At 35.8% G+C, this 12,142-nt stretch overlaps 1 protein-coding gene across 29 annotated transcripts in view; it reads right to left on the bottom strand.

Annotated features, from left to right (window-relative positions):
- The window catches only part of PPIP5K2 (diphosphoinositol pentakisphosphate kinase 2), an 85,301-nt gene that overhangs the window by 48,302 nt on the left and 24,857 nt on the right, over nt 1-12,142 (bottom strand). For 22 of the 29 annotated variants that reach the window (XM_070056499.1, XM_051853945.2, XM_070056488.1 and 19 more), the window contains exons 10-17: nt 11,401-11,502; nt 9,405-9,491; nt 8,600-8,675; nt 8,402-8,511; nt 7,012-7,097; nt 4,146-4,271; nt 3,886-4,007; nt 3,471-3,653 (exon numbers count right to left, since the gene is read on the bottom strand). In XM_070056499.1, coding sequence (XP_069912600.1) covers nt 3,471-3,653; nt 3,886-4,007; nt 4,146-4,271; nt 7,012-7,097; nt 8,402-8,511; nt 8,600-8,675; nt 9,405-9,491; nt 11,401-11,502 — 892 coding nt within the window. The remainder of the gene's footprint in view (nt 1-3,470; nt 3,654-3,885; nt 4,008-4,145; nt 4,272-7,011; nt 7,098-8,401; nt 8,512-8,599; nt 8,676-9,404; nt 9,492-11,400; nt 11,503-12,142) is intronic. The other 7 variants (XM_070056487.1, XM_017344620.3, XM_051853942.2 and 4 more) reach the window with 1 other exon arrangement.

Raw genomic sequence — 12,142 nt, 5'->3', positions numbered from 1 at the left:
AATAAATATGGCCAATAAATTTGTAAAAAAATGTTCGATGTAACTAGTCATCAGAAAAGTACAAATCAAAACCACAATGAGATACCATCTTACCCCTGTCAGAACGGCTAGCATTTTTTTTTTTTTTTTTTTTGACAGGCAGAGTGGACAGTGAGAGAGACAGGGAGAAAGGTCTTCCTTTACCGTTGGTTCACCCTCCAATGGCCGCTGCAGCCAGTGTACCACGCTGATCCGAAGCCAGGAGCCAGGTGCTTCTCCTGGTCTCCCATGTGGGTGCAGGGCCCAAGCACTTGGGCCATCCTCCACTGCACTCCCGGGCCACAGCAGAGAGCTGGCTGAAAGACGGGCAACTGGGACAGAATCCGGCGCCCCGACCGGGACTAGAGCCTGGTGTGCCGGCATCGCAGGCAGAGGATTAGCCTATTTAGCTGTGGCGCTGGCCCAGAATGGCTAGTATTAAAGACAGAAACAAATGATGCAAATGCAAATTAATGTAGTCATTGTGCAAAACATCAGATTGGTTTAAAAAATCTAGAAATGGAACTGTCATATAATCCAGCAGTTCCACTATTGGGTAAATACCAAGAAAACATGAACTTACTGTATCAAAGTGATACAGTGGTTGGGCCGGCGCCGCGGCTCACTAGGCTAATCCTCCGCCTAGCGGCGCCGGCACACCGGGTTCTAGTCCCAGTCGGGGCACTGGATTCTGTCCCGGTTGCCCCTCTTCCAGGCCAGCTCTCTGCTGTGGCCAGGGAGTGCAGTGGAGGATGGCCCAGGTGCTTGGGCCCTGCACCCCATGGGAGACCAGGATAAGTACCTGGCTCCTGCCATCGGATCAGCGCGGTGCGCCGGCCACAGCGGCCATTGGAGGGTGAACCAATGGCAAAAGGAAGACCTTTCTCTCTGTCTCTCTCTCTCACTGTCCACTCTGCCTGTCAAAAAATAAAAAATAAATAAATAAAAAACAAAGTGATACAGTGGCACTGTTCACAATATCCAAAATACAAAATCAACAAAGGTATTCATCAATAAATAAATGGATAAAGAAACTGTAGTACACATACACAATGGAATACTATTCAGCTACTTAAATGAAATGCTGTCATCTACAGCAAAATGGATGGAACCTGAAGACATCGGGTTGAGCAAAAAAAAAAATGGAGAAAAACAAAAACATCACACATTCTCCATTTTATGCAGGAGCTAAAATTAAACAATAGAAAACTGAATCTCAATACAGAAAGTTGTCTACTAGAGGCTGGGCCGGGTGAGAGGGATAAAAGGAGTTTGGATACAACAAAATAGGGAAGCTGGGTGTGGTTTATTAAATGTGACAAATACAGCAATATGAGATGTTAAGAGGGCAGAGGGAGGAGGGGAAAACTTTGTATTACCATTTCACAATTTTTGTTTTGTGAATTTGAAATTATTTTGAAAAAACAAAGTTAAAAAGAATTTAATGAAATATTTGTATACAAACCACTCCTCCAAAATAGGGCACTCTCTAATTTTATGAAGCTAGCATAATCCTGACACTGAAAACAAAGACATAATAACAAGGCAAAAAAAGGAATGGGCAACCTAATTCAAAAGCATAGACACAAAACTAATGAAAAATATTAGCAAACTAAAATCAGCAATATATTAAAAATATTTAAAAAGTTAGGCTTATTCTAGGACCCACATTAGGTTCACATTCAACTTATTCTATGATGGTACCAGATAACAGATATTATAAAATTCAATAAATTTTACAATTAAAATCTCTTAGCTAAATAGGAACAGAATGGAATTTCCTTATTTTGAAAAATTTCCCTGCTAAAAATCAACCAGAAAACTTCATAATTAATGAATAAATATTAAAAGTTTTCCTCTGAGAATATGGGCAAGAAAAGAAATGCTATTATTACTTAATATTGTTTTGAGAGCTTTAAGTATTGAAATAAGGAAAGAAAACAAATTTAAAAAGATTGTAAAGGAAGAAAAAAATCCTATGGGTAATCAAAAGATCCAGTTAAATTACCTGCTGAAACAGCAGGTAAAGCAGCCACCGGCAGTGCCAGCATCCCATATAGGTGAGTTTGAGACCCAGCTGGATCAGAAGTGGAGCAGCCAGAACTCGAACCAGCATCCATACAGGATGCCAGCACTGCAGGCAGCGGCTTTACAATTGCTACACCACAGCGCTGGTCCCTGATCTACTTTCAATCCAGCTCTCTGTTATGGCTTGGTAAAGCAGTAGAAGATGGCCCAAGTGCTTTGGCCCCTGCACCCACGTGGTAGACCTGGAAAATCTCCTGGCTCCTGGCTTCAGATCAGCCCAGTTCTGGCCATTGCAGCCATTTGAGGAATAAACCAGCAGATGGAAGATCTCTCTCTCTCTCTGCCTCTGCTCTCCGTTACTCTGCTTTTCAAATAAATACATAAATCTTTAAAAAATGATTTTTACATATTTAAAGGTTATCCTGAAAAACAAAAAACAAAACCCTGCAACAGAGATCACATGGTCATTTATGGAAAAAGTCTGCCAACTCTAAAATAGAACACTACACTATGTAAACAGTCAACAGTCAACAATATGGACAAGCTTCACAAATATAATACACAGCAGACATAAAACACACACAGAATTATCAGTACTGCCACTATGGAAAACAGCACCTAGGCTGTTCAAAAACTAGAACTAGAACTACCCACAAAATCCAGCAATCCCACTACTGGGTATATATATCCAAATGCAATGGAACCAGCATGTCTAAGACATACATGAACTTCCATGACTATTACATATGACGTCACTCAGATGTGACATCTACAAAAGCTGAACTCAATAGAATAGACAGAGTAGAATGGTGGTTGCCAGCGTCAGGAGCAGGAAGTGCTTAGACAGATATTGGTCAAAGGATATAAAATTTCAGTTAGAAGGAATAAGTCAAAGAGATATATTGTACAACTTAATAACTATAGTTAATAGCAATGTATTTTAATTTTAAAAATCAATAAGAAAGTAGATTGTATTCTCACCACAAAAAATAAGTATGTGAAGTAATACATATACTAAATAACTCATTTTAGCCAATCCATAATGTATGTATGTTTCAAAATATCACATTATGCAAAAACAATTATGTACAATTTTCAGTTGTCATTTAAAATAAAAAAACTTTTTTAAAAAGAGAGCTAAAATCTAAAAATGATACCATGATGGTTAGAGAGGTATACAAGTCCAAAATAGTATTCTGGACTATAAGACTATAGCTCTGAGACTATAGCTGTTTCTAGGAGATGGAGAATGTGTTGCAACTGAGAAAGGGCATTCAGGAGCCAGGGTTGTTCCAATATTTTTTTTTTTTTTTAACCTGGATGGTGAGTATTTGTGTTTGAAAATAAAGTAAGCACTTAATTTGTTTTATGTACTTTTCTCTGTGCATGTAATGGTTCCAATATAAAAGTTTGCCAAGACCCACCTTTTCATAGTCTTCAGCAGTAAAATCTCTGTCTTTCTGAAGTATTTCGTGAAGCCTTGCTTTCACACGTTGCTGACAACTGCTCAAAGAGTCACTATCACTATCCAAAAGACCATTCATGTTTGCACTTTTTACCATCTGAACAAGAATGGGAGTAAGCTCTCCTTCTAGAGCTAACAGCCCCTAGATGTATTAAATATAAACAGCACAGGTTAAAAGACAGTATGCAAAATAACAAAATCATAATAACTATTGTTACATGATAAATTTTATAATGCAAAGCAATAAATAAGCATTAGTTAATAATATAGTTGTGACTGCCATTTTAGAGTTTTTAGTTAAAAGTTCCAAGTAAAAATCTTTTATAATTAAATAGTAGATGAAAATTTAAACAACCACTTATATTTATTTATACCTTTGCAAAAGCAGCTGCAGTCATCTGTACCCGTCCTTCGTCAGAAGCATAAATTTTGAGGTCATGTCGGTAGGTGCTATGTAATCTAAGTAAACCACAACCAGGAAACCCTGCATAATCTCCTGAAAATAAATCCTCAAATCACTTAAGCTATATTTTTATCTCATTGTATTTCTATATTTTATAATAGCACAAAGTAAATGAAGATTTGAAAAAATACAATATAAAATTAATCAATTTAAAGAAAATACAAGATTTACCTTGACCTCCAGGATACATACACCTGAAAGCTCTTCCAAGTTCTTCAGCCTGGACTCTGCCTGCAGGAGTTAATTCTCCTCCCCATTTTAGAACCAGAAGCAAGGACGGTTCTTCTCTTCGGCTGTCTAGAATACATGTGAAAATGTTTTTCTTTAAGTAGATATTCCCTAACATTAACTTCTTCTCTATGCTCTTCTCTGCAGTGGAAATTGGCCCAAAAGAAAACAAAAGGCTTTATTTCTTGACTGTGCTTATCTTTGCAGGCTGTAGTTTCTATCAGGAATATCCCTTAGTCTACATGTTAAAATGTTACTGAAATTTTAAAATCTCTTCTATACTTTACGAAGAAGGCTCTTAACTTTCTGGAGGAAAGTACTGCTTCTCTCTTTTCTGTTCTTAGTGATTTAGCCAATATACGTAATTTAGTTGCTCTACTATCAGCTAGATTAAGAGTTCTTTTATCTGTCCTCATATCAAGTGCCTTCGGGAGTGCTGTGGCATCAAAGGAAATTTATGCTAGCTGAGGTGAAGAAGATATACAGGTTATGATGGGCAATCAGTGATTTGCATAATTTTTCAGAAAACATGCAATGATGGAGACCAGCATTTATTTTAATTAAAATTTTATGCAAACAACAAAATGTAGTCATGGGCAACTTTTAAAATTTGGAATTGTGGAACCTCTCTACATCCCAAATCACAGATTTCTGTCAGATGAGAGATATAATAAATTCATGAATTTCTGTACTTAATTCTGACCTGCAAATTTATCTTGGTTTCAAGACCTGTGTTACATTTTGGAAAAAGAGGTAATTTAAAAATGAGCATCTAGGCACTAAAAGAATTTAATGGTGACTCATTATAAGTGACAGAAACTCACCTTTCCCTTGGGCATGCTAGCAGTTGCATGAGTGAACTTTACCAAGCTGGCCAATACCAGCTTCATGTTAGGAAGGACTGTTACTGATTTTGTAAAAAGTATATTTGTTTATGGAACATTTTTTATTATAAACACTGATAAAGGAAATTAACCTGTATTGGTACTAATCACAAAATGTGATGAGAGCAATATATTAAATGATAATATGCAACATTAATATACTCAAAGTTGTTTTTACATTTAAGATAACCATTCGTTTACTTCTATTTTTGTCACTAGAAACAAAGCCATTGTGAATACTCTAAAGATCAATCTTTCTATGAACATATCTACTTCCTTGGGATAGATTCTTGTAAGTAAAATTAAGTTCAAAGCATAGGAAATTTAGTTAAAGTTTTTCTTTTGTTGAAATTCATTTTCAAAAAGTTGTACAATTTATACTTCTACCAGTGGTCTGAAATCCTGTTGCAATGCACGCTTGTCAGCATTCTTTATTAGCCCTTTGGAAAAGAAAAGAGTAAGAAAACACTATGGCAGTATCAAGTAAGAGACATTATTACAGGTTGAGCTTCCTTCACCTGAAATCTGGAATCCAAAATGTTCCAAAATCTAAAGCTGAAACAATGCCACAAGTGGAAGATTCCATACCATGAAGCTGTTTATTTTGTGCACAAAATTTATAAAGAAATACTATATAAAAATTGACCTCTGAATCGTAAGGCTTAGGCTTATTAGCAGAATGATTTCTACACATCCAAGGAACATGAAATTACTGGACAGGGGAGAGAATGCCTTGAGAAAGTGTGACAGCTTGATCATTTTGCCACTGGCTGTGGTGCCTTCTGCTACCTTTGGACTTCAGCTGAAAGGACAGAAATGCTGATACTCAATTTCCATTGATGTCATTCTCATAACTCCCTCGGGAATAATAAGACCTGGCATTTTAATACATTAGAATTCCTACATGTATCTCCTGCAACAAATTTCACAAAGCAACCTGAAACCTTAGAAATACCTTTCTAGGAGCCATTTGAAGTAGAATCTATTTCAATGTCTTTCACTCTAATTTCTAATTTTGCACTTGGCCACTTAGTACTTCATATTGTTTGCTTCATTCAAAGTCTTTTGGAACTCACCCAAATAGCGTTAGGCACTTACTAAAACATGGTACTATATCATCTACAAGCTATGTGTATAAGGTATATATGAAACATTAATGAATTTTGTGTTATACTTGGATCCTTTTCTCAAGATAACTCAGGTATAGGGTGACTATTCCAAAATCTGAAAAAAATCCAAAATTTGAAAGACTTCTGGTAAAGGACACTAAACTTGCATTACCGTATCATCATGATTTTACTAGCCAACTTCATTTCTTTTCTTGAGATGACATCATTAACTCCTGCCCATTTTTCTTTGAAAAGGTAAATAAATTTTTGGATTCATGTATAGACTGCTCTTAGGAGATCAATCTTAATTTAAATGCTTGTTCTGGTTTATTAGGTGGAGAAAAATATCAACTTATTTTTAGAAACACATTGATTCTTTTTTCTTATAGTCCTTGGATATTTGAGTTTTCTTCCTGTTTATCATTTTTTAGAAACACATCGATTGTGTATTTTTCATATAGTCTTTGGGTATTTGTTGAGCTTTATCTTCCTGTATATTCTGCCAACCCCTATTAAAGGAAGAAGAAGGGCCCAATAAAGAACACTATCTAAATAGTATTTGAAACAATCCCAGAGTAAAAGGGAAGTCCTAAGAAGTTTTCAAAATAATAAAAGCTACCCTGAACTTAAAAGATAAAGATCAAAATCTATCCTTTAGGATAGAAGGCATAGTTAACAAAATTCCACTTTATTTATTTATTTATTTAACACGCTTATCCCTAAACTGTTAAGCAGTAGGTGACCCAAAGGTAGTCAACAATGAATAGTGAGTCAATGTATATACGTAAAATCCAGCAAGCATTAAGAATGACATACCTTCCTCTTCACTAGATGTTTTAGGACAACCATGAGGGAGGTAAGTCAGCTGAACCTTACGATTTATTCCAGAAAAATGGCCATACCTGAGAAATAAAAGAGCAAGCAAAACAGACAATAGTAAGTAACTACTGATATGATTTCCTAAAGAAAAACTAAAAACTATGTGGAGAAAAATCAATTCACACACAATAATATATCTTGCTATTTGTAACTGCCTTACTGAATTCAAAATTGCCTAGCAGAGAATGTGTAGTCATTCTAAGCACATTAAAAACAAGGTACAGAGGCCTGGTTATAAAGATACTGATGAGGTTGCCTGCATCCCATACTGGTCTCAGCCCTGCTCCTGATTCCATCTTCTGGCTAATATGCACTCTGGGAGGCAACAAGCAAGTTACTGGTTCATGTTCCTGCTACCCATGGAGCAAACATGGATTGACTTTTCCATTCCTGGCTTCAGCATGGCCCAGCCGCAAGCACTGTGGGCATTTGGGTTGTGAACATGTGGATGGGAGCTCATTAACTATCTGTCTCTTTGTCTCTCTGAGTCCGTCAAATAAATAAATAAAACCATATACCTTCTTCTTTTAAACAAAAGTTAGCAAATCCTAAAGACATTATAAAGTGCAGAAATATATGAAAATATAAATGTATACATGTCTAAAAAGTATAGGAAATCAGATTATATGTGGTCAAATATGTAAATATTTAATAAGAATACTGTTGTTAAGAATACCGGTGGGGGTTCTAGTCCCAGTCAGGGCGCCGGATTCTGTCCCGGTTGCCCCTCTTCCAGGCCAGCTCTCTGCTGTGGCCAGGGAGTGCAGTGGAAGATGGCCCAAGTGCTTGGGCCCTGCACCCCATGGGAGACCAGGAAAAGCACCTGGCTCCTGCCTTCGGATCAGCGCGATGCGCCGGCCGCAGCGCACCGGCCGTGGCGGCCATTGGAGGGTGAACCAACGGCAAAGGAAGACCTTTCTCCCTGTCTCTCTCTCACTGTCCACTCTGCCTGTCAAAAAATAAAATTAAATTAAAAAAAAAGAATACTGGTGGATGAAAGTTTAACTTGATTTAAGCACAGTTCAGACCTTTTTTATTTAAATGGCATTGAATCTGTGGTCACATTAGCAATGTAGTGTTCATTAGAACAAGTACTTCCTGGGAAACCCAAATCTGATATTCTTTTTTAATCGCATTCAAATTAAAATTAAAACTAAAACAATAACCTTCAATACAACAATCTGACAATGGTTTTTCACTCATTCCTCCTTAGCTACAGTGGTAGAGAGCCAAAGGATCACTGCAGGAAATTACAATGGAAAGTCACACATATAAACAGAGAGAACTGCCAGCAGTTTACAACTCAGGGTTTCAAAAAGATACTTACATTTCTAGTACCGTCTTAAGTTGTTCAAGTTTTGACTTGTTTTCTTCAATTTCAGAATCATTATTTTGCCCCAGCTCTGTAAGAAGTTGCCTTGCAATATCTAGCACCTCCTATAAAAATAAATTAATAAAGAATTGAATTTTCATGTAATTTCACCACTGAAAATTTAAAAGTCAACAAGAGAGCAAATATACTCACCTGTAATTGTTTTGGCTTTTTGAGTTTTAATTTCCCTGATTTATATCCATCACACTTTTCAAAGAGGTCAAAAAATCTTATAAAAAAAAGGACAGAGCAATGTTAGTCATTTGCAATCATTAATGTCACTACCATACATTTAAACTAGTAAATAACAATTAGTGATAGATATGAGACCAGAACTCAAGGTCTATGGTTCCCAGTACTGTGCATCCTTGCTTACTACACCACATAGCTCCTCTAAAGTTTATTAATAAAATTTAGTACTTTCCTAAACCATATCTAATAATCATATTAATTTTAAATGATTTCTAAAGGTGGAAAGTGAATGCTAAATTATTATATTTTTTGAAATCACTGCATATGCATTAAAAAACATCTACGTTCTACTTCAATACCTACTTAATGACTCAGGTTTTCAAATTATATATTCCCCAAATCAAACACTGAATAGAAGTAACAGGAACTTTCATCCTAATTTTCTCTAGAAGGTTGACAGGTTAGTGACTATAAGAATGCAACTCAAGAGAATGATAAACCAAGATTAAATAGGATAACTTTATGGCAATAAATAACAGCCAATTCAGATTGATGACACTTATGGATACTGCCAAAATAATGTTTACTACAATACACTATTATTTTAAATGAACTTTGTATGCATTTTTATATGGTTTAGATGTTGATGGCCAAGAAACAGTCAAGGCAAAAGTCTTTCTATATACTATATTAACCAAAAGAGCTTATCACTTTATCAGAAATCTTAAAAGTATATGAGTACTAAATTATTCCACTTAAAACATACTTTTGGTGCCTGACTTCCATTTTCATTTTCTGTTTCGGTGTTCGATCCCCATGACGTATGACAGCTATGACACATCTAAGTTCCATCCTAAAATCAAAAATAAATATATATATATGCCTTGAATTCTCTAAAATGGGTTATGCTGTATAAAATAGATTAATGCAGTATCTAATCATTCATTTAGAGCCATCTTGTATCATTAAAGGTTCTTTCCCATAAAGAACAGAATTTACAGCAATCCAGTCTTAATTTTATTTAATAAATACTTAAAAGAATATAAGAAACTGGAGGGCGGAAGGATAGGTGATATTAAGGTACATAACACTCCTCCAGTGATGTCTATACCAACTCTTCAGATAAAAGGAAATGGGCTCTGATCCCTGAAGTTTATAAAATACAAGCATACTTCAAAGAAGTTCATGCAAAATGGAATTAAAGAAAATTTATTTTGCTGTAAAAAATTATGAAATCCATGCAGTTTTTCAAGACTTAGTTTATGTATTTGAAAGGTAGAGCAACAGAGAGAGAGGGAGAGATTGAGACAGAGATCTTTGTTCCATTTGGTGCCTTCCCCAAATAGCCCCATGGTCAGAGTTGGGCCAGGCTGAGGCCAGGAGCCAAGAGCTTCATCCAAGTCTACCACCTGGGTGGCAGGGGTCTAAGCACTTAGGTCATCATCTGCTGCTTTCTCAGGTGCATTAGCAGGGAGCTAGATCCAAAGTGGAGCAGCCGGGGCTTGAACTGGAGCTCATGTGGGATCTGGTGTCACAGATAGGGGCTTAACTCACCATGCCACAAATGCCAGCCCCATGCAGTTTTTTTATAACACACATTTTTCATAAACTTCCTGAAGACTCTTCATATGCATGGATTTCAAAATTTATTGCACAAAAATAAACATTTTAATTCCATTTGCCATTAACTTTTTCAGGCCCTATAGCATTAGACTGGAATAAACTGAAATTTTATACCAAACAAAATTAATTTTACATGATGGCTGCTTTATTTATATATTTGCTATATTTTGCCCATGCTTACGAAGACAAAATGTTTTAGAAGAATGCTTGAATTAAGAGGTATAATTTAATATTTGCCAAAGTAGGAGCTGCAGAATATACCTCTGCAGGATATTAATAGTTACCGGAATAAATTTTGTGTTAAATAAGTTTGGAAAATGCCACTTTAAAAGTGAGATTAGAGGCTAGCATTGTGACATAGCAGCTAAAGCCGCCGCCTGCAAAGCCAGCATCCCATACAGGTGCCGGTTCGAGACCCGGCTGCTCTACTTCCAATCCAGCTCCCTGGTAATGTGCCTGGGAAAGCACTAGAAAAGGGCCCACATACTTGGACCCCTGCACCCACGTGGGAGACCCAGAGGAAGCTCCTGGCTTCAGATCAGCTCAGCTCCGACTATTGTGGCCATCTGAGAAGTGAACAAGTGGATGGAAGACCTCTCTCTCTCTCTGCCTCGCTGTAACTCTGCCTTTCAAATAAATAAACAAATCTTTAAAAAAAGATTAGTTTTTCCCAGAATCAGGTCTTCCCAGAATACTTCACATGCTAACGTAAATCTGTGAATGTGAATCATTCAGTCAACTCACCTTGTGCTTCAGTGAGTGATTTTCATCAGCAGAACGTCATGAAACACTCTGGTAATACCGGTCTAATTAATTTACCTCAAGATAAAACTTGAGAGTCAAAGTGGTATGACTACTCTGAACCTCTAGGTAAGATACCTGCTAGCACCTCTTTTATTGTTATGCCTTGATTAAGTAGCTCTATAATTATTCAAGCTTATGTCAGGATTGTATTTGTAGCAATATAAAAGTTTTTTATTCTACTGGACTGTTGTAAAAGCATATAATGTATTCATCCATGTTATCCATATGGAGATATACATAGTATTTAACAATTATTCAGGAATTTAATTTTTAACATAATAGCACAGATTTATGGGGAAAACACAAATTTCTAAATGAAAATAATTCAAACTTACATAGTTCCAGATGTAGTTGGTACAATTGGGATATCTTCAGCTTCTAAAGGTATCGACCAGGGAATATGAAATTGCGGAGCAAGCTCTCGCATTACAATATTTCTTCAAGACAAAAAGGAAAAAAAATAGTTTTTTAAAGACAACACTACAGGTTATTTGATGACAAAATGAAATATAAGAGAAACATCAGAGTTGAAATCAAACTATCTCATGATTACATCTCATGTAAAGTAACCTTTGAATCAATCCTAATCAAGAAAAATTGTATCAATAGTTCTAAATTAGTGTATCAGAACACACTAATGGGATGCCATAACTTTGGGATTATTTACTTATTTACTAGTTTTAAAATATAAGTCAACATTGTATTCAGATAAATTACTATAATTACTTCTATCTCATTAGATAAATCCTGGAATCCAAGACTGTCTCCTAAAGGTGGTCACTAATCATTTCTTATCAATTTATTGAACACCTATAAAGCTATTTTAAAAATCATGGTCATCTTTAACAAATCACTAATAGGGTTAACAATGAAAACATAGTTAAGTAATTACTTTTAAATTTTGTTTAAATTTAGCTTTTATTCATTTTAAAATTTACTAAATTGGAGATGTTCAGAAATCTGAGTCATACTGTAAAAGCTGACTCAGTTATTAAATATTTTAAAGTCTAAGTTTTCTTGTTTCATATACTTTGTCTTAAAAAATAATTCTTCCTATGCTTTATACCATCTGCATCA

The sequence above is a fragment of the Oryctolagus cuniculus genome, chromosome 14 (genome assembly GCF_964237555.1).
Source record: "Oryctolagus cuniculus chromosome 14, mOryCun1.1, whole genome shotgun sequence".
NCBI classification, from domain to species: Eukaryota; Metazoa; Chordata; class Mammalia; order Lagomorpha; family Leporidae; genus Oryctolagus; species Oryctolagus cuniculus.
Note: the sequence above shows the minus strand (reverse complement) of the source record. Positions and strands in the feature narration are given on the sequence as shown.